We start from the raw sequence: 27,691 nt of genomic DNA on the forward strand, positions 1-27,691 counted from the left end.
TCCTAGATCACCTCCTGGATAAGTTTGGCTCAGAGCCTAATCGCCAATGGCTCCAGGCTTTTTATGCATCTCTAAAAGCTTGTGTCCGGATTAAAGGTGGAAACTCTGGTTTATTCCTTCTATTGAGAGGTACTAGCCACGGCTTCCCCTTTTCTCCCCCCCCCCCCCCCCACCACTTTTATTTGTTTTGGTTATGCAACCTTTTGCAGAGGTTGTCCGGGCTAATCCTGACATCACTGGGGTGATGCAAGGGGGGACTGGGAGTTTAAAACTGCTTTTTTTTTGCAGATGATGTCCTTTTATCCCTCATTTATCCTTTGATTTCTTTTCCCAATTTGCTCAAGGAGATCATGGCTTACTCAGCTGTATTGAGTTATAAAAACATGGACTGATGAGACAAAGTCAGCACGGATTTAGTGAAGGGAAGTCTTGCCTCACCAATCTAATGCATTTTTTTGAGGGGGTAAGCAAACATGTGGACAATGGGGAGCCGGTTGATATTGTATATCTGGATTTTCAGAAGGCGTTTGACAAAGTGCCGCACGAAAGACTCCTGAAGAAATTGCAGAGTCATGGAATCGGAGGTAGGGTATTATTATGGATTAAGAACTGGTTGAAAGATAGGAAGCAGAGAGTAGGATTGCGTGGCCAGTATTCTCAGTGGAGGAGGGTAGTTAGTGGGGTCCCGCAGGGGTCTGTGCTGGGTCCGTTGCTTTTTAATGTATTTATAAATGACCTAGAGATGGGAATAACTAGTGAGGTAATTAAATTCGCCGATGACACAAAATTATTCAGGGTCGTCAAGTCGCAGGAGGAATGTGAACGATTACAGGAGGACCTTGCGAGACTGGGAGAATGGGCGTGCAAGTGGCAGATGAAGTTCAATGTTGACAAGTGCAAAGTGATGCATGTGGGTAAGAGGAACCCGAATTATAGCTACGTCTTGCAAGGTTCCGCGTTAGGAGTTACGGATCAAGAAAGGGATCTGGGTGTCGTCGTCGATGATACGCTGAAACCTTCTGCTCAGTGTGCTGCTGCGGCTAGGAAAGCAAATAGAATGTTGGGGTGTTATTAGGAAGGGTATGGAGTCCAGGTGTGCGGATGTTATAATGCCGTTGTATCGCTCCATGGTGCGACCGCACCTGGAGTATTGTGTTCAGTACTGGTCTCCGTATCTCAAAAAAGATATAGTAGAATTGGAAAAGGTACAGCGAAGGGCGACGAAAATGATAGTGGGGATGGGACGACTTTCCTATGAAGAGAGGCTGAGAAGGCTAGGGCTTTTCAGCTTGGAGAAGAGACGGCTGAGGGAGATATGATAGAAGTGTATAAAATAATGAGTGGAATGGATCGGGTGGATGTGAAGCGACTGTTCACGCTATCCAAAAATAATAGGACTAGAGGGCATGAGTTGAAGCTACAGTGTGGTAAATTTAAAACGAATCGGAGAAAATTTTTCTTCACCCAACGTGTAATTAGACTCTGGAATTCGTTGCCGGAGACGTGGTACAGGCGGTTAGCTTGACGGAGTTTAAAAAAGGGGTTAGATAGATTCCTAAAGGACAAGTCCATAGACCGCTATTAAATGGACTTGGAAAAATTCCGCATTTTTAGGTATAACTTGTCTGGAATGTTTTTACGTTTGGGGAGCGTGCCAGGTGCCCTTGACCTGGATTGGCCACTGTTGGTGACAGGATGCTGGGCTAGATGGACCTTTGGTCTTTCCCAGTATGGCACTACTTATGTACTTATGTACTACTAAGTCGGTGGGTTTGGATGTGGGTCTGTCTCCCTCCATGTTGACAGTTTCACGTGGGAGGCCTTTCCCTTTAAGTGGGCAAACAGGGTGCTTTGTTACTTGGGGGTCCAGTTGCCTCGGGTTATAAAGGACTTGTTTCAGGCTAATTATCCGGTCTTTTTAAGGAATTGGTGCGAGATTTGGAGCGGTGGGCACCTTCGGAGCTTTCCTGGTTTGGTAGGATTGCAACCCTTAAAATGAATATTCTCCCTTACTTGATGTACTTATTTCAGGTGCTACCGCTGCACCTCCCACGCACTCTCTTTTGTCTAAACTGCAGGATTGCCTTATTTGGTTTGTTTGGAATAATAAGCATCCCCAGCTCCCATGGTATTTTCTTTATAACAATAAGCGCCTGGGAGGGGGGGGGGGGGGGGTTGGGAGTATCTAATTTGTTTTGGTACTACCGGGCCACTTAGGCCCAGGCTACATTTGAGTGGTTTCAGGTGGCTCCTTCCAAGTTGTGGGTTCATCTGGAGCAGACTATGATAGGGTCCTTATTGTTGAAACATCTTATTTGGCTCTCCAAAAAATATAGGCACTTGCCTGCTGCTTTAGTTTGGCTACTTTTCTTATTGGGATTTCCTTTTTGTAACCATTCAGGGATTTGTTTTGTCATCATACCCCAATTATGTTCAACCCACTTGTCTATTAGATTGTAAGCTCTTTGAGCAGGGACTGTCTCTCTTTGTTAAATTGTACAGCGCTGCGTAACCCTAGTAGCGCTCTAGAAATGTTAAGTAGTAGTAGTAGTAGTTTTCTCTGGGGATGGGGGGGATTGCACATGGGGCCCAAATGGTCTAGATACTTGGGGGATATTTTTGGATGATGATGATGATGATGAATGTGTGTCTTTACAGCCCCTTGTTGAAGCCTTTCAGCTCCTTATCATTATGTCTATGTACAGTTGAAACATTTTTACTTCTACCTCAGTTAGAAATTGTATTGTGAGGAAAGACTCTTACCTGGAGGATATGTGAGGATTCTATGGGAACTAGAGAGCTTATTACCTGTTTGTATTTCTTTCTCTGTAAATGGGTTAAACCTTATACCCTGAATAATTGGGTGAGAGAATCAGGGGTCTCTATAGCCAATGACAATTGGCTTATTATGGAAATGCCCTTGCTTAAAACTTCTTTGGCTGTTTCGGTCAAGAAAAATGCTATCAAGGTCTTTTACCGCTGGTACCTTATGCTAGGTAGATTACAACATATTTTTCCGGGTAGTTCACCCAAGTGTTGGAGAGGGTACGCTGCTTTGGGCATGATGGACCATATTTGGTGGACTTGCTCCAAGGCCCGGTGCAATAGCACCCGGCAGTCTCCCTGCTGGGTAAAAAGACAGGGAGCCTCACTAGTCATCAATCTCTGCTGATTCATCATGCATTGCGTCTTATTTTGGCATGCCATTGAAGGCATCACCAGAGTCCCTCATTGATCCAGTGGACAGCCAAGTTGTAGTAACATTTGTGATATGGAGCATTTGGTTGCGCTGAAGTGCCGGACCTCTCTCGTTGGGAAGTATTTGGACTCCCTTTTTGACTGCTCATTCCTCGTGAGGGGAAACCCTCTTTATAGAGCCTCTCATGTTGGCTGGTTTCTGCTCCATCTGTTGGGGGGGGGGGGGTGTGGAGAAAACTCATTTTTTTCAAAATCTGGAAAGAAAGAAGTATTATACTCTGTGACTTTTGGTTGGAATTTCCTGACAGTTGTATTTCCATGGTTTTGTTCTTCTGTGCTTGTTGGAGTGTTAATATGCCCTTAAAAAAAAAAAAGCAGGCATTTGAATAGTGCAGTATTAGCTAATAATATAACGAGAAAAAAAGATCTGGGCATATTTTCAAAGCAAGTGGGCATAAGTACACAGACCATGGCACCGGCCGCATTGATGGCTAGGAAAGTATCACCGTATATTAAACAGAGGTTGGAAAGTCAAACTTAGAATATGACACTGTTTTGATAAAACATCCTTAAAAGTATATCTAAGGGGGTCACGTGATGCAGTGAGAGCGCAGAGGACGTGTCTCACTCTAGCTGCTCAAAGCCTCGTTCGAAAACCAAACTATTCGGCGGTCTCCACCCTTGGGAACTCCCCCCGCAGCACAAAACATCTTCTTTAACGTATGGACAAGTATATCACAAGATCTTCGATGGCTCAAACGGCGAAAAGCGGAAAGAGAAAGGAAGACAAAGTAAGGGCTTGCGAATCCAATATGGCACCGGTTTCGCCGGCACCTTCTTCTCCCCGCCAGAATACGGAGGCGCTCATCCCGGAGCTTACGGAGGCGGTTGTGCGGGCTCTAGCTCCACAATTTGACCAACTATCAGCGCAAATAGCGGGCATAACGGCGGTGACCTCAGAACTTTCGCGACGCACGGGTGAGCTGGAGGCCCGGGTGCGGAGGTGGAGGAGGGGCACCAAGATCACTCTGGTGAGTTAGAACGCCTGTCCCGCCTGGTACATGACTACTCAGAGAGAATAGAGGATTGGAAAAACCGCTCTAGGCGAGATAATCTTCGCTTTGTGGGCTTCGCAGAATCCTTGTCGGATGCCAGTTTAAAAACCACACTTGAAACCTGGTTGCAGGCGACCTTTCCTGAAGCGGGAGAGGGGAGGCCGATCCGACTTGAGCGGGTACACCGAGTGGGGCCTAGACCAGCGAGGGAGCAACGCCCTAGGGTGGTCATAGCAAAATTTCACGACTACTCACAAAAAGCTGCTGTTTTACGATCATACAAAGGGTGCAGAGATACCACTAATATGATGGCGCGCTCATCCGAGTTTTCCAAGACTACTCGGCGGCACTGGCAGCACAACGACGGGCGTTCTCGGCGGTCTGTACTAGGCTGGTGGATAAAAAATGCAGATTTATGTTACAATACCCAGCTACTTTAAAAATAATGGAAAATGACGTCTGGAACGCCTTCACTAACCGGAGGTAGCCGCAGAATGGCTGGATAAGCAAGCTACAAAACCAGCGGACTGACTAAAACATCTTGTTGCAAGATCGTGATGAGAAGTCTGAGGTGATTACAAACACCTGTTGGATTACGCCACTCCAGAAGGATTAGTTGTCTGTTGGAACTTATTGAACAGTTGGAACATTGGTTTAAAACGGTCAAGGTTTCTTTTTATTTTGGGAGATCTAACACAAGATGTAAGCCGGAAGGCGCCCAGATGATGAGAGACAAAGCTAAGACAGTAACAAGAATAGGTGTAAACCGGAGTCCCTTGGCTCACGGATACACCGAGTTATACAAGGGATGTTTTGCATTGGTTGTCTGAGTCTTGGGTGAGGGTGGAGGGCAGTTCGGAAGTTGGTTAAAGTTAATTAGATCTGACTGAGAGCGAGGCTTTATTGCACCCATTGACCCCACACCGGACGCGGCTTACTTTAGTTGCGTCTGGTGAAGTAGGCCTAGGGTGCGATTAAATGGGGAATAGTGTAGGGACGAGGGTAGGGCAAGAGGGGGGGAGAAGGGGGGAAGTGGGAGAGAAGGGAAGGGCTGTGCTAGGATTAGTAAGTGTGGGGGGGGGGGAGGGAATAGGGAAAGACACAAAATCAGACATTATCTAGATTGGATTGTGGAGTTCAGTTGGACGGAGTTGGTGTCGTCCCTGCAGCGGGGCTTTAGGAGAATGAAAAAAAAGATCAGGTGAACTCTGTGGCCGTGCCGGGGCAGGTAAGAATGTGAAGCTACTGAGAATATCTGTATGCCACCTCTGTTACAAAAGCAGGACTACTGGGTGAGGGCTGGGCACCCAGGAGTATTAAGAAGTGCAAAGCTAGTTAATATATGTAATCGGGCCTGTTTTAGGTGATGGCTAAACCATCAACACCCCGATTGATATCATGGAACGGATCTGGTATCTCCTCCCCAATAAAACGCACAAAAATCCTGACAGAGTTGCAGCGCCACCAGGCTGGAATAGCAATGCCTTCAAGAAACCAAATTAAACGGATGCAGAGCATCAAAACTTAAACAGCGCTGGGTGGGAGAATGTCCATGTTGCTTCCTCTGGAAGCAAAAGAGGAGGAGTAGCAATTTTAATACACAAACACATGCAATGCACATCAAAGTTAATCTGCAAAGATAGGGGAGGGCAGATATATACTCTTACATCTAAAACATAATGGGGCAGGAAGTTTTTCTGCTTAATGTCTATGGCCCTAATGTCTATGATCATTCTTTTTTCCAGCATCTAGTCCGCTAGGAATTCAATACGGGCACACTCCATGGATAGTGGCAGGGGACTTATCAAGTCATGATGGGTTACAAGATCGCTCGGGGCCGCAGACAAGCACAGCGTTTGGGACAGGTAAAGGGTTGGGATATTTGAGTACCGCTTTGGATCTCATAGACCCATGGAGGTTAACGCACCCTACATCTAAAGATTACACCCATTTATCAAGAGCACATGGTTCATGGTCGAGAATAGACTACATATTGATATCCTCAGCTTTGTTCCCCCAAGTGCCCGCGTGCAGAGATAGGAGTGATGGAGGTCTCAGATCATGCAATGATTTGGATCGAATTGGAGATGGGAGCAACTAGGTTGCGCCAGCATGTTTGGAGGTTCCCCAGATATCTGGCAGATGATACGGGTTTTCAAGATTACCTGAAACAACGATGGTCTCACTTTTACGACACAAATGGGAGCCATGTGGGGGAGGCTAGGTTATTTTTGGGAGACCTCCAAAGCGGTGATTCGCGGGGATATAATTGCCTATATGTGTGCCCGCTCGAAAAGATTGGCAAAGGGAGTGCAGCATCTAGAAACTGCATATCAAGCAGCGAAACGAGTACACATACGCGCCCCTCGAAAGAGACCAAGGAGGTTATGTTAGCCTCTTGGCAGCCCTTAACACAATGATACATGAGAAAACAAAGAACAATTCTTTATAGGATCTTTCTCCTTCCACAAGCATGGAAATAAATCGGGGGAACTGCTGGCCCGTCTTAACAAGAACTGGGTAGGAAATAGGTTATACCAACACTCCGAGACACAGAGGGTGCACAAGTGAATAACCCAGAGGAGGTAGTGCGTTATTGGAACAATATTACGCAAACGTATACACGCCCCCAGAACCGGCTTCTAGGCCCCCCCAGAAGATTACCTGGCAGACTCTGGAAATGCCACGCCTGCACCCCGAGGTATTAGAGCAATTAAACATGCCTATAACGGGCCAAGGAGTTACAAAAAAGTATGAAATCACTAAAACGGGGTCGCCCCGGGCCCATATGGATTTGGAGCTGAATATTACCAGTTGTTATTCCCACAAATATGTGCCCCCCTTCTAGATTTTTTCGATGACTCCCATTGAATGTGGGGGAGTTTAGGGCGAGAATCTAACGAAGCCTTAATAACCCTAATACCAAAAGAAGGCAAGCCACCAGAAAATCCAGGTTCATACAGACCTATATCACTCATAAATGTGGATCGAAAGATTTTAGCGAAGGTCCTCTCTGAAGCGTCTGTCCCCCTTAATACCGGGTTTAGTGGGAGAGGGTCAGGTGGGGTTTGTGCGGGGAAGACACTCTTGCCACAATGTTAGGAAGGCATGTTTAGCTATTGCACAGAGTCTTACCAAGAATGAACCATTGTTGCTGGTTAGCCTGGATGCTGAAAAGGCTTTTGATAAGGTTCGATGGGATTATCTTTTTTCTGTTCTAGATTATATTGGCCTCCGAGGATGGGTACTTAACGCAATAGCAACACTATACACCAATCCAAAAGCTTCCTTATTGGTCAATGGTTTGAGATCAAACTCCTTTCCTATATCGTGTGGCACGAGGCAGGGCTGCCCGCTTTCCCCAATATTATTTTGTTATACCTTGAGCCCTTGCGCGCACTATTCAATTGGACCCAAGAATAAAGGGATTAGACTACAGTCACAGGAACTCAAAACTCTAGCTTTGCAGATGATTGCTGGTAACTTTGAAAGGCCTCAATCTTCCATATCCCACTTATTTGGTACTCTTTGAGAGTTTGGCTCCTACTCGGGCCTCTCTCTGAATAGGAGTAAATCCATGGCATTACCTGTCCAGAATTACAAATTTGCTCCAGACTGTTGAAATACAAAACTCTTTATTGAACACATGCGCTTCAAAACCTGCTCATGTGCATTTTAAAATCTGTAAATACACACACAACTCTCTTCTGTCTTTCATACGCCATTCACTCCTGTATCGTGTCTGCTTAGTGACTCTATAGCGTTTAAAGTTTTATACAACTTGCTGTTTTAAATATTATTGCACTGCACATTATATTTCACATTTTACATTCCTCAATAAATATCACAGTGTTACACAAAATTAAAGGCAAACATCCTTTGTAATTCTGCTGTCTTTGATCTTCCAGTTTCCCTTTCTTACAATGTCTATTTTGAGGGTTTGCAAAAAGTCTCCAGTGCTTTCCTCAATAAATAAATGAGTCTGCTTTCAATACTCTTCAGGCACTACGTTGGAGGAATGAGGTTACTCATTATAAATTTGAGTCCCTGATTGTACAATATAATAGATTACCTGTCCAGACCCAGATCCGCTCGGCTTGGGAGGGAGAATTTCCGTTGTCATGGGCGGAGGGTAAATTGAGTACCGTTGGCATATGGCTGACAGCCGATTTGAACTCTTTATATAACCTTAATATAGATCCTCTTAAATTGAAAACTAGACAGACACTGCAGACGTGACAACTCTGCCCCTCTCCTTGAGTGGACGGATAGCCCTTTACAATATGATTTTGGTCCCAAAATGGGTTTATTGTCTTGCAGGTGTTACCTTTGTTTCTTAAACATAAAGAAGACCTGATGTTGATGAGGGTGGTCACCAAATATCTATGGAAGGGGAAAAAACCAAGACTACCAGTCTCTAAATTATATCTCTCTAGAGTTAAAGGGGGGCTGGGACTTCTAAACCTAAAGCTTTTCTCTGTGGCCAGTAATATGCGGCATCTTTCAGACTGGTTTCGTAACACGAGTTACTTTTCGTGTACAAATATGGAGACCAAAGTGTTTCTCCCCCGTCATTTTAGTTCATGGCTACATGCTGCACCAGGGGCAGTACATACGCCACGGTATTTCACGTCAGTGGTGTCTCCACTAAGACAGACTTGGCGTTGGTTGGGCCGCAAATTCGGCTTTCATGCGACTTGTACTCCGCTATTACCGATACGAGGCACAGTCACTTCCCCCCGGGTAACACAGCTAAGCTTTTTTCAGATTGGGAAACACGTGGTATCAGGTACATTCACCAGTTATACTCAGAAGAGGGCATTTTAAAAAACTATGGAGGAGTTAGATAGAGAGTTTGGCACAATAGTAGAGACTTTTTTGCCTCCTTTCAATTACGACACTATCTACGATCTCTCCCACCCACACATTTGAGTCCCCAAATATGGAGACGACTGATGTCTCTTCTAGCTTTAGATGCTCAGGGGTCTGTCCCCTTAAAATATTATCACTCGGAAATACGGGAACAACTTGGTGAGAACGATTATGATCAATTGGCTGCACAAGGAATAAAGAACTACCGTTGAACGTTCAATCTGAATATTTGAGGGCATGCTTTCTAGACATCCCCAGAATTTCGGAGAGTGTGGCGCTGCAAGAAACGGCGTTATAAATTCCTGTCGGCGAATGTTTTTTTTCCTCCTCATAGAGCATGGAGGGCCCGTATGGATCAGGAGGACAGATGTCGGAAATGTGGTCATACCCAGCGAAGCTGTGGCCACATGTTCTGGTCTTGCCCCAGAGTAGCCCGATTTTGGACTCAGGTGTGTAGCCATGTGTCGGAAATGTGGAAGATTACTTGGCAGAAAAAGCCACAACTACTATTCCATAAATTCACTTGGCCCAAAGAACACCTAAAGGGCTGCGCCCGTTCCTTAAAAAGCGGTTTACTGGGTAAGAAGGTCATCCTGCAACTGTGGATTACACCAGACTCACCAACTTTGTCTCAATGGCGAGCGAGAATGATCTTTTTTATGCTCTTTAGAACGCAGAGCAGTGGGCGATCTGGCCTCACCCAGAGGGGAATTATTTTGTCTGACATGGGCCCCTTTTTGGGACACATTAACAGAGGTGGCTAGAAGTAGAATTTGAATTCTTAAAGTTTGAATGGATGGGTCTGCCCTGAGCGCGGTGCAGGAAAAAAGGGAAACGACACGGTTTGGTGATAAGTGGAAAGAGATAATGTAAAAGTAAGGATGTCTGGGACTATGTCTCCTCGAGACCTATGTTATTATAGATATCATACGGGGTGAACCCTGGAGGACGGCCGGAAGGGTTTATCCTAAAAAAACACTGGCAAGTTTTGTAGATTACAATGCCCTTAATGCTATGTTGCCCCATAAGTTGAGGGCTGAATAGGAACGATCTGACTCCACATCCATATTGATCTTTGGGGACGGGAGGGGGGTAGGGGGGAAGGGGGGACTTAAAATATAAAAGGAAAATTGTCTAAACTGCTAGTGGCTATCGATTGCATGTTGTATGGTTAGCATTCCTCAGTTGTATTTCCAATAGCCCTGTAAATTGTATTGTTATCCTTTGAATAAACAGATTTAACCATAAAAAAAGTATATCTAAATGTTCAAACAAAACTACAAACAATTAGGGAAGCAAGCGATTTATGGCTCTTAGAATTCTTTCCAAGCCTTTGTGGTGTGTGCAAGTGCTGCTGTGCTGTCTGTGTCCCCAACTTAGAGGGGAGGGGGAAGCTTTCTTCATAAGAGATGAGTGGAGTAGATAAGGGGATGAGTGGTAGATGAGGTAGGGTAATTTGTTTTGGGGGGGATGGTAGTTGGAGGGGTAACTGTTGAGAGAGGGGGCTAAAGAGCATGGGAGAGCCAGCTGGAATGGGGAATTTTCTCATTGCTGTGTTTCACTGCATGCATGCATGCTTCTCGTGTTGGCAGAAGCTGGAAATGTTTCTCCCATAGAAATACACTGGGCAATTTGGGGGGGGGGGGGGGGGGGGGGGGGGAGGGGCGTGTCAAGTTGGTGGCACACTGTTGATTGTGGCTGAGCTCTCTCGCTGATTACTCATGTATTACATTTTTCCTCTATCCCGAGTCTCATACTAAACCGTAAAGGGACGGTTTAAGGCTGGTTCCTCAATGGCCAGAACCTCCTCTCCACAACAGCAATCAATTGAGAGGTTAGCCACAAAAAACCCCATTCAAAATACCAGGAGGAGCCCTGCTGTTGCTCCAGAGAGAGGAGACCCTGGAGACTTGGGGCTGGATGTTATTCTCTCCCCCCCCCCCCCCCCCCGGTTCTCAACCTACCGCCACTCCCTGAAGGACGCTTGTCCCAGAGGAGGTCCCCAAAATCATAAAGCGTAGAGGGTAGGCCTCTGGATCGAGGTACTGAGAAGGCAGTTCCCGATGGAGGTTTGAGGCCTGTTCATGCCTCAACCGAGCGTGTAGCTCTAACACAAAATCCAGAGACGGTAACTTTGGAGAGCATATGGGAAGCTCTCCAACAATTGGATATTATAGTGGCCAAATCCATGACAGACGTTTCTGCTTTAGTGAGTACTGTTGATACTTATCTCTTAGAAGGCATTAAGACAGAATTTAATGTTCAAATGGTTACAATTAAAGAAGATGTTAAAAAGTTACAAAACTTTTCAGCCACAATGATAAGAGAGAAATGATATTACAACCGAAAAAATTGAGCAGATTGAGAACTACAATCGTATACTAAATCGTTTTTTGAACTTTCCAAAATCCATGGGAGTTATCCCCTTTGGAGGCTTTAAGAAATATTTGCTTGAAATATTGACTATAACCCCGGAAACTATTCCCCCGATAAATCGGATATATTACATACCAAATAAAAGGTTTGGAGGAGTCTTTGGAAATGACCTTCACAGAAAATAAGAAAGATTTATTGAATGTATCTGACTTACTAGAAGCATCTTTATCTGAAGAGTCCTGAAAGAGCGATGGGAAAATTAGGGTTCTTACCTTGGTAATTTCTTTCCTTTAGTCATAGCAGATGAAGCCATTACGTATGGGTTGTGTCAATCAACCAGCAGGGGGAGATAGAGAGCACTCAACCTTTCACAGTGCCTCATGGCCAGCCAGCTCCACTGCCTCTTCAGTATTTGAAGCTTCCAAAGCAGTATGGCAAACCGCAATAGGAATAACGAACTTTCCTCACAGCAAACGATGGCCCCTTAACAAGGGCAGGAACTCAAAAAGGAGGGAATTGAACACATCCTCCTGGAGGGAATAAACTCGTCCTCCGTATTGTATAACATGGAGGGGATACACGCAACCTCCGGGAGGGAATAAACTCATCCTCCAAAACATAAACTGGAAGGGAATGGACTCATCCTCCTATAAGTGAACATGAATCCTGAAGACTGTTTTCCGACTTTCTCCCAAGGAAGGAACTTCAGGAAACAAGAACAGAACCTGAAACAGATTCAAAGCATACAGACAATATACAGAGGAGGCTCATGTCTTCATCTGCTATGACTAAAGGAAAGAAAATTACCAATGTAAGAACCTAATTTTCCCTTTCTTGTCATCAAGCAGATGAAGCCATTTCGTATGGGATGTAATAAAGCAATTCCTATATAGGGTGAAACAGGTCACACCATGCGCTAGCACTTGTGCTCCAAAACGCGCATCCCTCCTATCAGCCACATCCAGCCTGTAATGTCAGGCAAAAGAGAGCTTAGAAGCCCATTTTGCTGCACTGCATAGTCTCTTGACGAGAGAGTGCTCCAGTTTCAGCGCAAGAGGAAGAAACGCTCTGGTAGAATGTGCCTTAAAGGCTACAGGCGGAGACCAGCCAGCAAGCAGATAAGCTGAAAAGATAGTTTCTTTGACCACGCGGGCAATAGTGGCTTTAGACGCTGGAGACCCTCTGCGAGGACCTGACAGCAAAACAACAGATGATCATAGATCCTGAAAGAGATAGTAACTCGCAGATACTGCAGCAGAGTCCTGCGCACATCCAACAGGTGCAACTGCCCAAAAGTTCTGGAAACTCCTCCTTATCAAAGGAGGGCAAGAAAATAGGCTGGTTTAGGTGAAACGCTGAAACCACCTTAGGCATGAAGGAAGGCATGGTTCGAACTGTGACCCCGGACTCTGAGAATTGCAGAAATGGGTCTCTACAAGACAGCGCCTGGAGCTCTGACACCTGTCTCGCCGAAGTAATGGCCACAAGAAAAACGGCCTTTAGTGGCAAATCTTTCTCTGATGCTTGCCGAAGCGGCTCAAAAGGAGAAGCCTGCAGGGCCTTCAAAACTAGCCCCAGGTTCCAAACTGGACAGGGTGCTCGCACGGAAGGCCGAAGCTGAAACACCCCACTAAGAAACCGTGCCACATCTGGATGAGCAACTAAAGACACGCCTTCAACCTTACCTTGAAGGAGGCCAACGCTGCCACTTGCACCCGCAGGGAATTATAGGCCAAGCCTATTTGTACCCATCCTGCAAAAAGTCCAGAATCAGCGAGACAGGAGCGCACCAAGACTCAAAGTGGCACCAAATCCTGGCTAAAGCCACGGAAGTGGAACGCTTGCGGGCCTGCAGGAGAGTGGAATGACTGTGTTTGAATAGCCTTTGTCCCTCAATTGTGCCCTCACATCACGCCATGCCATAAGACCAAAGCGGCAGGCGTCCTCCATGGCTACCGGCCCTGTGACAGTTCGGTACCAGAAGTAAAGGAAGGGGGGAGCCTCCACTAGCATCTGTCAGAGGTCCGCATACCAAGGCCTCCTGGGCCAATCTGGGCGTGAGGACCACTTCTCCTGGTGCAGCCGAATCCGCAGAGCACGCGCCCTATCAAGGGCCACTGAGGAACACATTAGTATGGCCCGAGACGAGGGCTCAGTCAAAGCATCCAACCCTGCCGAGCAAGGATCTCTCCGTCTGCTGAAGCAGCACGGGACTTGCATTTGAACTTGTTCGCCTAAGATCCATCACGGCTTGCCCCTTTGGCACATATCTGCAGGAATACTTTCGTCTGCTAGTTCCCATTCTGCTGGATCGATCTGATGCCTGCTTAATCGGCTTGCACGTTCTCTGCCTACAATGTGAGCTGCCGACAGAAACTGAAGATGCAGCTCGGCCCAGTGGCAAATCTGTTCGGCCTGCGCGGCCATGCTCTACACTGAGTGCCGCCTTGTCGATTTATGGCCTCTGCTGTCGTGTTGTCCGACATCACTCTGACAGCCAATCCCTTCCAGGGTCACTTGAAAGGCCAGAAAGCGCCTGAACACCGCTTTCCAACTCCAGACGGCTGATGGACCACTCCGACTCGTCGGTGTCCATAGACCCTGGGCATGCTTTCCCCTTGCAATGTGCGCCCCAGCCCTTCAGGCTGGCATCTGTCACTACTAGACACCAATCGGGAGCGCCGCAGCATTCCTCGCCGCAGCATGCTGTCTGAGAGCCACCACTCCCATGCTGAGTCGGGGCCGCAGGGAGCCAAGAAATTCGCATTGAATAATCCTGAGAAACTGGAGACCATCTTTGAAGTAGGGAATACTGTAGAGTCTCAGGTGCGCTCTCGCCCAGGGCACCACTTCCAATGTGGCTGTCATTGATCCCAGCACTGACAATGTCCCAAGCTCGCGGGCGTGGCATCCTCAGAGAAAGACGGACCTGATTCTGAAGCTTGCACACGCCTTAGCTCGGGTAGGTATACATAGCCCGAGTCTGTGTCGACCTGGCCCCCAAATATTCTAGAGATTGCGAGGGGGTCAGGTGACTTTTGGCCATATTGACGACCCAGCCCAGAGATTGACGTACTGAGACCACTCTGGCTGTAGCTTGATAGCTCTCTGTTACAGAGTCTGCTCTGGTGAGCCAGTCGTCTAGGTACGTGTGAACCCTGATACCTTCTCGCCGCCTGAGCAAAGCAGCTACTACCCCATTACCTTCAAAAGGTTGGGGAGATGTGGCGAGGCCAAAAGGCAAACGCTGGAACTGGAAATGTTTTCCCAACACCGCAAATCTCAGAAACTTCTGGTGCGGGGGCCAAATTGGTATGTGCAAGTAAGCTTCTTTCAGGTCTAGAGACGTGAGAAACTCTCCTGGCTCTACCGCAGCAATGACGGAGCGCAGGTTTCCATGTGGAAATGCCGCACTCTCAGGGACTTGTTTAATTCTTTTAAGTCCAGAATAGGGCGAAAAGACCCACCTTTTCGCGGCACCACAAAGTAGACGGAGTATCGCCGTAGTCTGTTCGGCAGGAGGTACCGGGGACACGACCCCTAACTGAATCAGACCTTGTAAAGGCTCCTCTACCACCGCCCGTTTGGCGGCAGAACCGCATCAGGACTCCACAAACACTTCTCTTACTGGGGCGTTGAATTCTATTCTGTAGCCATCTCTGATCAGGTCCAGAACCCACTGATCTGAGGAAATATTGGTCCACTCCTCGGCAAAGAGGGAAAGACGTCCTCCGATGACAGGAAGCGAGGAGGGGCCGGCGCACCATCATTGAGAGGGTTGCCCCTGAACTCCAGGTCTAGAGCTGGTGGCTGCGGAAAGCTTGTCCGAGCAAAAGAAGTTCCTCTGCTGAAAACGGGCACGAGAAGTGAACCCAGCAAAGCCCCGGGCGGTACCTTCTAGCTTCACGGAAGCGATCTATAAGAGGAGTGGACCGCCTGGCCCTTAGAGGAAGGCCTCGGTCTATCTTCGGGCAAGCGCTGGGGTTTAGGATCTCCCAGGCCTTGAACAATTTTTTTTTTTTCCAACTCCTCACCAAATAGGAGAAGGCCTTGAAAGGGCAACTTCACCAACCTTTGCTTAGGCCATGTCCGCTGCCCAATGTCGTAGCCAAATAGACGGCGAGCCACCACTGCTACTGCCATTTGTTTAGCCAAAGCTCGACAATATCATAAAGGGCATCAGCCAAAAAGAACATCCAAGAAGGGCTCCGCTCCATCTCCGGGCTGTTCCACTGCCTGTTGTAACCACGCCAGGCAGGCTCTAGCAGCATAACAACTGCATGCAGACGCCCGAACAGTAAGACCTGCAATTTCAAAGGACCGTTTTAAGTGCTGCTTCCAGCCTATGGTCTTGTATCCTTCAGGGCAACTCCTCCTCCACAGAGAGGGTAGTTTCTCTTTGTCACCGCAGTGACTAGGGCATCTACTTTAGGCATTGCAAAGCGAGCGAAAGGAGTTCCTCTGCTGAAAACGGGCACGAGAGGTGAACCCAGCAGAACGCCCCAGGCGGTACCTTCGAGCTTCACGGAAGCGAGGTCGTAAGAGGAGTGGACCGCCGCACCCTTAGAGGAAGGCCGAGGCCTATCTTCGGGCAAGCGCTGGGGTTTAGCCTCACCCAGGCCCTTCACAATTTTCTCCAACTCCTCACCAAACAGGAGAAGGCCTTGAAAGGGCAACTTCACCAACCTTTGCTTAGAGGCCATGTCCGCCGCCCAATGCCATAGCCAAAGAAGACGGCGAGCCGCCATTGCTACTGCCATGTGTTTAGTCGAAGCTCTGACAATATCATAAAGGGCGTCAGCAAGAAAGGACAATTCCGACTCCATCCGCGGAGCCACATCTGAAAAGGGCTCCGCTCCATCACTGGGCTGTTGCAACCAAGCCAGGCAGGCTCTAGCAGCATAACAACTGCATGCAGACGCCCGAATAGTGAGACCTGCAATTTCAAATGACCGTTTAAGTGCTGATTCCAGTCTACGGTCTTGAATATCCTTCAGGGCAACACCTCCTTCAACAGGGAGGTAGTTCTCTTTGTCACAGCTGTGACTAGGGCATCCACTTTAGGCATAGCAAAGCGAGCCATATGCTCCTCACTCAGAGGGTATAATTGCCCCATAGCCCTGGAAACTTTCAAAGGTCCCTCGGGATCAGCCCATTGAGCCGAAATAAGCTCTTGGATGGAGTCATGGAAAGGAAAGGCTCGAGCAGGCTTTTTGGTACTAGTCATCCTAGATTCACAGAGGAGCCCGTGCCACTGTCAGGCTCTTCAATAGAAAGGACCTGTAGGGCATCTGAAATAAGCGCTGGCAGCTCATCACGGTGGAAAATCCTCACCGCGGAGGGATCATCCAGATCCTGTGGTAATTCTGCACCTGACTCTGGCTCCTCAGACCACGAAGGACTGCCAGAAATCTCCGAATCCTCACAGCCCGACCACGGGGGGGGGGGGGGGGGGGTAAAGGAGGTGCACCACAATCTGAAGGGGAATTCTTACCCACACCCTTATCGCCTCTCGCCTAGACTACTGCAATTTGCTTCTCGCTGGTCTCCCGCTCAGCCATCTATCTCCTCTTCAATCTGTCCAAAACTCTGCTGCACGTCATATTCCGCCAGTCGCTATACTCACGTTAGCCCTCTCCTCAAATCGCTTCACTGGCTGACTATCCGCTTCCGCATACGGTTCAAACTTCTCCTTTTGACCTACAAGTGCATCCACTCCACAGCTCCTCAGTACCTTTCCGCTCTCATCTCTCCCACTCCTCCCCGTGAACTCCGTTCGCTGGTAAATGTCTCCTGTCGTCCTCCTTCTCCCCCACTGCTAACTCCCGGCTCCGTTCCTTCTATCTCGCTGCTCCCTATGCCTGGAATAGACTCCCTGAGCCAGTACGTCAGGCTCAGTCTCTGGCTGTCTTCAAGTCTAGGCTTAAAGCCTACCTCTTTGCTACTGTTTTCGACTCCTAACCATGATTCTCTTACTCAACACCCTCACTTATCACCCCTACCACTGCAATTTCCCCACCTCTAGCTGTCTGTTCGTCTGTCCAATTTAGATTGTAAGCTCTGTTGAGCAGGGACTGTCTTTTCATGTTAATTTGTACAGCGCTGCGTAAGTCTAGTAGCGCTATAGAAATGTTTAATAGTAGTAGTTAATTAGCCCTTCTACGCTTTTCTTTATGCCAATATCAGGGAAATAGCCTCAGCGGGCAGTCCCAGGCCAGAATCCACCGGGGGGACAATAGAAGGGGCCTCAGACAACCCTTGAGGGAGAGCTCTTTTCAGCATGTATGCTTATGCAATAAAACACACAAATCAGGGGAGAAAAACTCGCCCTGGGCACCCAGATCCATCCGGGGCTAGCCGCTCACTGAATAGCCTCAATTCGAGGTCGTTCCCCCCCCCCCCCCCCCCCCCGGCTCAGGACTCTCCGTCTCTACGGACCGCGCCATGCGGAGAATTCAAAATGGTGTCCACTGCCAGCTCTGAGCGGGAAGAATCATCGCTCGCCATGCTCGGGCCGGCTCTTACACCTGTACAGCACGATTTACAGAGCCCCGCTGCTGTTTTGCGCTTGCCACACACCGGGAACAGCGCTTTACATTCTCTGCAGCCATCGCCGAAAACGGCAGGAAAATTCAAATGGCGGTTTCGCGCCAAAAACGCCCCGATCGCGGGCTCACCCTGGAGAGTTAGAAAACACTCTTACCTCACTAGACCGAGTATCACAGCTCTGGTCCCATAGAAGAATCAAAGGAAAACCTCTGTTCCATTTTTTTTTTTTTAACGCTGTGAGGAAAGCACAGGAAGGAACGCTGTGAGGAACTCCGGAGGCTCAGATGAGTGGGGAGATAGAGAATACTGAAGAGGCAGTGGAGCTGGCTGGCCATGAGGCACTGTGAAAAGTTGAGTGCTCTCTATCTCCCCCTGCTGGTTGATGGACACAACCCATACGTAATGGCTTCATCTACTTGATGACAAGGAAGTTATTGGTTTCATTTGTATTCGAGCAAGACCTAGAGGCGGTGAAGTGCTTATCCTTTCGGAAACTACAAATTTTATTTTATGGCAAGAAAATTTGGATATTTCCCAATGTAACAAAACAAACTCAAGAAACAAGGAAGACCTTTTTGGCCCTGAGAATGGAAACTTTGGCAATGGGGAAATCTTTCTATCTTAACTATCCATGTAAATGTGTAGTTATATACAGGGTTAAAATATGTATTTTTTCTTCCAGACCAATTGCGTGCCTTTATAGATTTAAAAAGGGTGACCACAGGTAATATCCAGTAAGTTGATGATATGTTCTTGGACAGGGATTGTGTGTTAAGCATTGCGAGTTTTTTTTTTTTCTTTTTCCTTTTTTTTTTTTTTCAAGCTCATCTCCTGAGTTTTCCTTTGAAAACACCCTCAAATGGTGGTCTAAAGAGAAATAATACCTTTTTTTGTGATTTATGCTGACATACTTTTACCTCTCCACGTTTCTTGTTCAAGTGTTTGACTTGTAAAGAATTGTTTAAATAATAAAAATAAATTTTAAAAAAATACACTGGGCATGTTTTATGGAGGGGGAAGAGACATATTCCTGTAAAACCCCCAATCTGAGCTGGTCCATTCCAAACTCTCTCTTTTAAAACAGCACCCCCCCCCCCCCCCCCCCACACACACACAGTAACAAATATCATCCCATTCTGTTAAATTTTTGGAGAGTTAATTTTGTCCCCAGACATTCTTGCCAAGAATACAAAGGCACCAAGATAAGATGGAACATTTTCAAAGTTTTCTATAACATAGGTAAATGGATATTTACCTAGGATACAGAACTAGCCCCTCAATATGAAATAAAGTGAGTATTGTTAGGTCAGGGAAGAACGCACACATATATGCAATGGAAAATAATGAGTGGTTAGAGCGGTGGGCTGAGATTCAGGGAAGGCAGGGTTCAATTCCACTTCTCCCATTGATGCTCCTTGTGACCTTGAGCAAGTCACTTCACCCTCCACTGCTTCAGGTGCAAACAGATAAGCCTTCAAGAATATAGTTACTTTATCTCAATAGGACTTGCCTTTAGCTACTACTAAAAAAGGCATGAGCTAAATCCTAAATTTCATTCATTTATACTTTTGTGCCTACAGCAATGCAAGTATTTTCAGTATGTATGCTAGGCAGATGTTCAAAGGGAAATATTGCAAGCAGTTTACCTTTGAAAATAAGCTGGTGCATCCATATATCCAAGGAAACATGGACCTGAAACCTCTACAGGGAATAGAATGTTGTTCCATTCAATGATTATAAAGGCTGCTTATGGATATTGAGGCAAAGTATTCAAGTTCATCACATTGTTGTGGCATGATGACCGAAGCCACAAGTAGCTGAGAGGGAAGATATTCTAGCAACAGTCACTAATATTGGCAGATTATTATGAAGCTTTGTGGTAGATACAGAGAAGGAGTGGTTCTGAATATTAACAAAATAGAGAGGTCCTGAACATGTATACCCTGGAGGAAAGGAGAAAGAGGGGTGATATGATACCAAATCTTCTACCTTGAACGCTGATATACAAGAAGTTTTGGACTTGTATACGTCCTGCCAGCGGACCACCTTTATAAAAGCTAAGTGCCTTTAAAAATTTTTCTTACTCCCCCCCGTTTTAGTGGACAATATTAACTTTTACGTATGGACCATTGTGGGGTCTGGAGTTCCAAGATTCAAGAGAGAGCACTTATGCTAAATCATTATTGAGTACTAGTGTGAGTGTTCAGGTGTGGTACCTTGAGAGAATAGGTATTATTGAGTGAAGTTAAGTTTACTTTAGAGCACGGGGTTTTTTGCTCACTAAAAAATTGAAAAATTATGGAGTAGATCAATGATTGAGAAGTTTGTCCACCCTTAGAGGTATAAATCGCTTTGGCGTTTCCTCGCTTGGGTGAGTTATCACTCTGAGACTACTCCTCTCACATAATTATTTAATCACTTTTGTAGTAATACCTGTTCCCTCATTGGTGTTTCCCCTGATTGAGACCCTGGTTTCTCATTTGCTATTGCTTATATTTGACATTCTTGCTGTACACTGCCTTGAGTGAATTCCTTCAAAAAGGCGGTAAATAAATCCTAATAAATAAATAAACAAACTGCTATTAGCATGCAACTCTAGTTTTCTGCATTCCTTATCATAACATAAGAATAGCCATACTGGGTCAGACCAATGGTCCATCTAACCCAGTATCCTGCTTCCAACAGTGACCACTCCAGGTCACAAGTCCTTATCCATAAGTTTTCTAAGGTTACCATATTCTTTTAAAGGAGAAACTGTCATATCCTAGACAGAGCAGCTGGTATTATGCTATTCTAAAGCAAACATAGCATTTTGGTAAACCTTCCTCTCAATAAGGTCCACAGCATAAGCATCCTTTCCAGTGGTTACTGAGCACCAAGGAGTTGATCACCACCCACTTACCCTTCTTGACGGAGGATTCATCTTCCATTAAATGGTTAACTGTTCCTTCTTGATTCTAGGAACCTTCTAAACTCAGTACACTGAGTTGCCTTCTTATTTATAGGTGATAGAGAAAAGGGTGGGGTCTCTCACATCCTAACCCAGGGGTTTCCAAACCTGTCCTGGGGGAACCCCAGCCAGTCAGGTTTCAGGCTATCCACAATGAATATGTTTGAGAGTGATTTACATACCAAGAAGGCAGTTTATGCAAATAATCATTGTGGATAGCCTGAAAACCTGACTGGCTGCAGATCCCCCCCAAGGTCAGGTTTTGGAATCACTGTCCCAATCTGTGCCTCCTTAAAAAAATGTCAGTGATGAGGATGCCACAACTTCCTCCAATGTGTGACTTTGGCTTATCTCCCTCTTTCAAAGGGAATGGAATGCCACTTCCTTGCAAATCAAAACAAAACAAAAAAAAACTGGTGAAGGAGAAGTCCTCAGTGGAAATGTTCTCCTTTCCTGTGGAAGAAAAAGGTCTGAGAGGAGACCTGATCAGATCATACCCCTTTCCCCAAGGAATGCTCAGATTCCAACGCCACAAAGTAATGGCGTTGTCCAAGTTGCAGCTATCAATGTCTCAATGAGGGTTCCCCCTAATGGGGTCTCCTAGTCTTGGTGGAGCTTCCTTCCCTAGTGCTTTGGATATTGGCACTGGTGTGGTGGAAAACATAGATACTCCTCCAGGACTCTATATCAATGTGATAGCACCATATTCTATTAGAATTTCCAGGGATATATGAACCTCAGTCTATCTCATCATCAGTGATACTCATGCTCCAGAGTTAGTTGACTGCAGTTCTCTACTTCCTAGATTCTCCTTTCCAGCTCCTCTATAGAATCTGCAATGATTTCATGGAAAGCAGAAGCAAATTGGAAAGCAAAAATAATAATCCACACATACTAATAATTTTTGGAAATTAGCATGTGGCTATTAATGAAAGAAACTGAAATTTGATCATTTTAAAGCCATGCTAAAAAGTGGCCAGAGCACGCAGGAAACTCATGTGCTAAAACTACCACTGGCCACTTTTTAGCATGGCTTAGTAAAAGGACCCTTACAATCAATTATAAGTGAAATTCACCATAAATAAAACAAATCCAGTTGGAGACATTACCTCATGTGTAACTATGTACACACTGAGGACAAAAAAAAAAAAAAAAAAAATCAAACCAGGGAAAACATTTAAGGGACATAATTCCACCATGTCCAGTTCTATATCATCACACACACAAAACGTTTGGTTACTGACCTACTGATCTTAATGGCCAACAAAAGAATATCTTCAGCTTCAGAAAAAGAAATGCTTACTCAAACTGGAAAATTAGGGAATATTTTGCTATTATATTATATTATAGTATGCATACTATGCCATACTTTACTTGAATATTTTTACTGCTGTAATTGTCTATTGCTTATGTTTGACTTATTCTTGCTGTACACCACCTTGAGTAAATAATCCTAATAAATAAGGGGGTCAACTTTGTTACAGTATGCTAAAAATCTCCGATAGGAATTAAAAAAAACTAAGTTATTTTACTTCATTTATCATGAGGTGGTAAGATGGAAAGCACAACAGATAAAACAAATAAATAACGTAAACATAAAGGGGTATGTTTACTAAGGTGAGTTAGCGTTTCTAAAGTGCCTGTAAAAACAAGGCACGTTAAACGCTAACACGCCTATATATTTCTAAGGGTGCGTTAATGTTTACACGTGTAAATGGTTTACACGCGTTAAAACCGCTAACGTGCCCATAGCACCCCTTAGTAAACATAGGCAAAAGTATGCTAAAATGGAAGCACAGGTTTAACTTCATTTCTGTTTTAACGTTAGTGGTTAAAAATAGGAGTTAAGTTTTATCAACACCTTTCAAGTACAAAATTAGGCTCTTCAGTCAAGATCCAAATAAGGCAGGCTGTGCCCTAGGACAAAGAGCTTCACATCTCCTCCACACTAACACTCCCTCCCACTCATTAAATCCTCATCCCCATTCTAAAACCCTCACTCCATTATCCCCCCCCCCCACATCCATCTACCATCACCCCTACCACAGGTAGGTGGGGATGGGTAGTAGAGTAGGATGAGGTGGGTTGATGGATGACTGGGGTTTAGATAGCTAAGGTGTGGATACAGGTAGATGAAACGATGAGTGGGAGAGGGCAAAGGGATTCCAGGCTCAGGCCACCTAAGTATGGGAGTTCTTGGACCTTGGGACTCAGGAGCCTTGAGTCATAGAGTTCTGTCTCAATTATTAACTGAAGTTAATAATTTATGTCATCTCACAGGTTCAATTAACGTTTCAAGCACTAAACTGGAAACAAAAAGTGTGCCAAGTATAGCACAGCACAATATCAGCCTCAGGAAAAGGAATGGCTGCAACACCAAACTTCAAACCAATACTGGACAAGATACTGGAAGAAAAATGTATATGTGAATATGATGATGTACTCTACAGCAGTGATAACCAAACCTGTCCTGGGGAAACCTTAGCCAGTCAGGTTTTCTGGATATCCACAATGAATGTGCACGAGATTAATTTGTATACGCTGCCTCCTTGGTATGCAAATCTATCTCTGTGGATATCCTGAAAACCTAACTGGCTGGGGCTCCCCAAGAACAGGTTTTGTGAACCCCTGCTGTACAGAAAAGTGTTTGTGCAAAATTTAAGATTATCACCATATGTAGGGTTCAGGAAGGAATTTCACTATGCTGGAGAATTAGTTACAAATGCATATATATTTTTTTCTATCCTCTAGATCACCCACATATAAAAAAGAAAAAAGTTGTATCTGATGGATCTTTGGCCTTCTTTCAATCTGATCAACTGTGCAACTATTTTGATAGGAAATTGCTTTTATACATGATGACAGATATAATTATATTAAAAATCACTACTGGTCCTGTACACTTACATTACTTCCTTATTCCTGCGAGGTCCTTCAAAAGGTCTAAAGGGCAAACTGCCTGTAGCAGCATGGTAAAATGTCACTCCAATGCTCCATAGATCAACTGTGGCACCATATTTCTTTTGATGGTCTTTCCTCAATACTGCTCGCTCATACATGTCGGGATGCTTTACAGAGAACATAATGAAAATGTTACAATGAATCAGATATAGGTCCTTTACACAACAAGCCGCAGGAATTAAACAAAACAAAAAACAAACGTAGAGAAAGCCATTCAACCAATGGGTGTGTATGAGAATATCTGAACCAGCGATTCCCACTCCTGTCCTGGAAAACCCCGGCCAGTCAGGTTTTCAGGATATCCACAATAAATATTCATGAGATATATTTGAATACAAAAGAGGCTTAGTAAACATACCCCTTTATATTTACCTTGTTTTTAACTTTGATTTCACACACAATTTTATCTGCTGTGTGCTTTCCATCTTATCACCTCATGATAACTGAAGTAAAGTTGTTGGGGGGTTTTTTAACTTCCTATCGGAGATTTTCAGCATACTGTAACTAAATTGACCCCCTTTATTTATTTACTGAGATGAAGCCTAAGACTCTATGCCAATCAGGACCCTGATGCGGCAAAGCGAAACGCTGGCCTGAGGGCAGTGTACACCATCTGAGAAGCAGCAGTTGGGCTAGGTTCCTGAATTCATCATTATCTTACCCAGCTCTTTAAAGATAAAGATAAGTTCTTTTGGGGTCAGATTATTTTTTGTTAAATGTCATAAATGTGAACAGTTGAGCTTATAAAGATTTTGCAATACTTATATCAAAAATACCTATATTACAAAATTGGAAGGTTTTTTTTGCCAATGATGAAAGAGTTATGCAGCTCCATTAATCTGCTTAGATTCAAGCTCTTTTAGGCTTTTTCCTTCCTTTTTGATATCATATTTGAAGCATTTTTTGTTTTGTGGATTTGAGTGGAGTTTGCGTTTATTCATTCTGGATATCCTGAAAACCTGACTGGCTGGGGTTCCCCCCAGGACAGGTTTGAGAACCCCTGGTCTAAAATGTGGTGCAACTTCAAGACCAACAAAGGTAGACCTCTGTGTGTTACTGATGTGAGTGAGTGACAAGCTTGATTTATGGGAGAAAACAGCCATAGGGCTGGCAGGCTACCTCATCTTGAAAGGAGCCCTACAAAGGAGTTTCCATCTGTAAGTCAAATCAACCAAAGAGGTGGCATTCAGTAAATAAAATCTAGTAGACATAGGATAAACAGTCTCTGCTGTTACAGAATGGACTTCACTGTCCAGATAGAATATTGGTGAATATTTAAATTACAGTACCTAACAGACCCATCTTTGAAGAAACCCAGTTTGACTCTAAGGAGCCGAATCACTACCAACCTAGCTTGAACATTCCAATTTCTAGGCATAAGTTAAAGCAATATTAGTGCAGCTGCTTGAGTTACTGCTGACTACAGACTTCAATTCTGAGAATGTAAGTTAGCTTTACTAGGACAAACAATAACCATATATAGATTAGGGGTAGGCAATTCTACTGGTATTTCTTGACCTCTCTGCAGCACTTGACATTGACTAATGAAGTCCTTCTTACTCTTACAAGCCAAGTATTAGCGTGGTTCAAATCCTTCCTCCAGAACCACTCCCAAACTGTATCGTTGGGATCAGATCTCCATTTTCTCTCATGAAGTGCAGTAGAGTTCTATTTCCTCACAGGTAAACTTATCAGACTATATAATACTTACAACTCATATGCTTAAGATACACAGATATTTATTACATTTGTATCCCACGTTTTCCCAAATAGCAGTAGGCTCAATGTGGCTTACGGGTTCCGGAGAGAGAGTACCAACTCCGGGAATATATACAGAGTGGAAAATAGAGTAACAGTAGGTCAAGGAAGCTGATAAGATTCCAGAAAAGAGAATACAACTCTGGGACGAATATATAGTAGCATATAGAGAGAAGTAATCCCAATGAGGCTGATAAGTCTCCGGGGATGGGACTACAGCTTCTAGTAAGTAATACAGAGTAGGATAAGGGTAGAAGTACACTTAATTATAATTGGAGTGGTAAAATTCGTACAGTTTGAAGTAATAGGATTATGTGGAAGAGGTATTGTTCATTTCTCAGATCGAAAGATGTGATGAATTGTTCATGAATTAGTTTGGGTCTGCTGGGTAGGCTTTCCGGAAGAGGTGAGTCTTGAAGTCTTTTCGAAATTTTAGATGGGTGTTCGCAGTTCTAATGTTTCTAGGTAAAGCGTTCCAAAGCTGGGAACAAATGTAGGAAAAGCTGGATGCATATGTTGATTTGTATTTTAGTCCTTTACAGTTTGGGTAATGCAGGTTTAGATATGTTCTTGATGATTCGATGATGTTTCTAGTTGGTAAATCAATAAGTTTGGTCATGTAGGTTGGGGCCAGATCATGGATTATTTTGTGGACCAGAGTGCAAATTTTTAAGGCTACTTGTTCCTTGATTGGTAGCCAGTGCAGTATTTCGCATAGGGGTTTAGCACTTTCGAATCTTGTCTTTCCGAAAATGAGTCTAGCTGCCGTGTTCTGCGCAGTCTGGAGTTTCCTTAAGATCTGTTCTTTGCATCCTGCTTGGTCCAGACCCTGACAAATTAATTGCCAATCCACATATCTAGGCAAAATCTGTCTGCACCAAAATAAAATAAAGCTCAACCCAAAAAACTGACAGAACTGTAGATGTGTAGAAATGATCCAGGATACTTAAATTCCAAAGTAACTCTTGGAAGGGAAAAACCTGCCCTTTCACTATTAAGCCCACAGTTTAGGATATGTTCTAAATTATGATCCCACTAAAGTAGCTCATACCTTAGCAGTGTTGTAATCCACTTTCTTCCAGTTATGTCACCTCTATCCCTTTTTTATGTTTCAACATTTTTATTGATGGCATGTTTAAAGAAACAATTATTTCAAGTAGTAACTGCGACAAGATCTTAACAATATAACAGTAAAAAAAAAAAAAAAAAAAGAGAACAGTACACAAACAATTGCGTCCATCAACTCCAGTTTTACCCAAGACCCCCACCCTACCTCCCTCCACCTTCCCCACCCCCAAAGCTGAGGGTACTCAACCCTCTAACCAACGACCAAAACCCAACCCACTCACACCCCTCCTCCCCACCACTCATAACTCTAAACCCGGGAATGAAGTGGAGGAGTGGCCTAGTGGTTAGGGTGGTGGACTTGGTCCTGGGGAACTGAGGAACTGAGTTCGATTCCCACTTCAGGCACAGGCAGCTCCTTGTGATTCTGGGCAAGTCACTTAACCCTCCATTGCCCCATGTAAGCCGCATTGAGCCTGCCATGAGTGGGAAAGCGCGGGTACAAATGTAACAAAAACAAAAAAACAAAAAAACTCCAGCCTCAACAGACTATGAAACCCCCCCTTTCCCCCTTCAGAAGCTATAGGAAATCAGTGCCCTATGGGAAGAAGTGCACCAGCAACATCACTCCTCACAAAGTATTAAGCAGAAGACGACGCCCCGGGGGCTTAAGATCTGAAGATACAGATTCCAGATCGCCATAAAAGTCTTCCGCCCCTTAGGAGACCCTCTTGCATCCCACGCCTCCCAGGACGCCAAAAGATGAATCTGGTTCCTCCAGTGTCAGTATGCCAGAGGGGTCCGATGATGTCCAATACTGTAGAATAACTTTCCGGGCCACAAGGGACAATTTGCGACACAGCGTAGAGATGCTCTGTGGGCCCCCTCTTGGGCGAACCAGCCGCAC

General features: G+C 45.1%; 1 protein-coding gene across 1 annotated transcript in view; it reads right to left on the minus strand.

The window, feature by feature from the left end:
- The window catches only part of TBK1 (TANK binding kinase 1), a 485,047-nt gene that overhangs the window by 353,585 nt on the left and 103,771 nt on the right, over window positions 1–27,691 (minus strand). The window contains 1 exon segment of the mRNA XM_030217198.1: window positions 23,908–24,068. Within this exon segment, the coding sequence (XP_030073058.1) occupies window positions 23,908–24,068 (161 nt within the window).

The sequence above is a fragment of the Microcaecilia unicolor genome, chromosome 10 (assembly GCF_901765095.1).
Source record: "Microcaecilia unicolor chromosome 10, aMicUni1.1, whole genome shotgun sequence".
Taxonomy (NCBI): domain Eukaryota; kingdom Metazoa; phylum Chordata; class Amphibia; order Gymnophiona; family Siphonopidae; genus Microcaecilia; species Microcaecilia unicolor.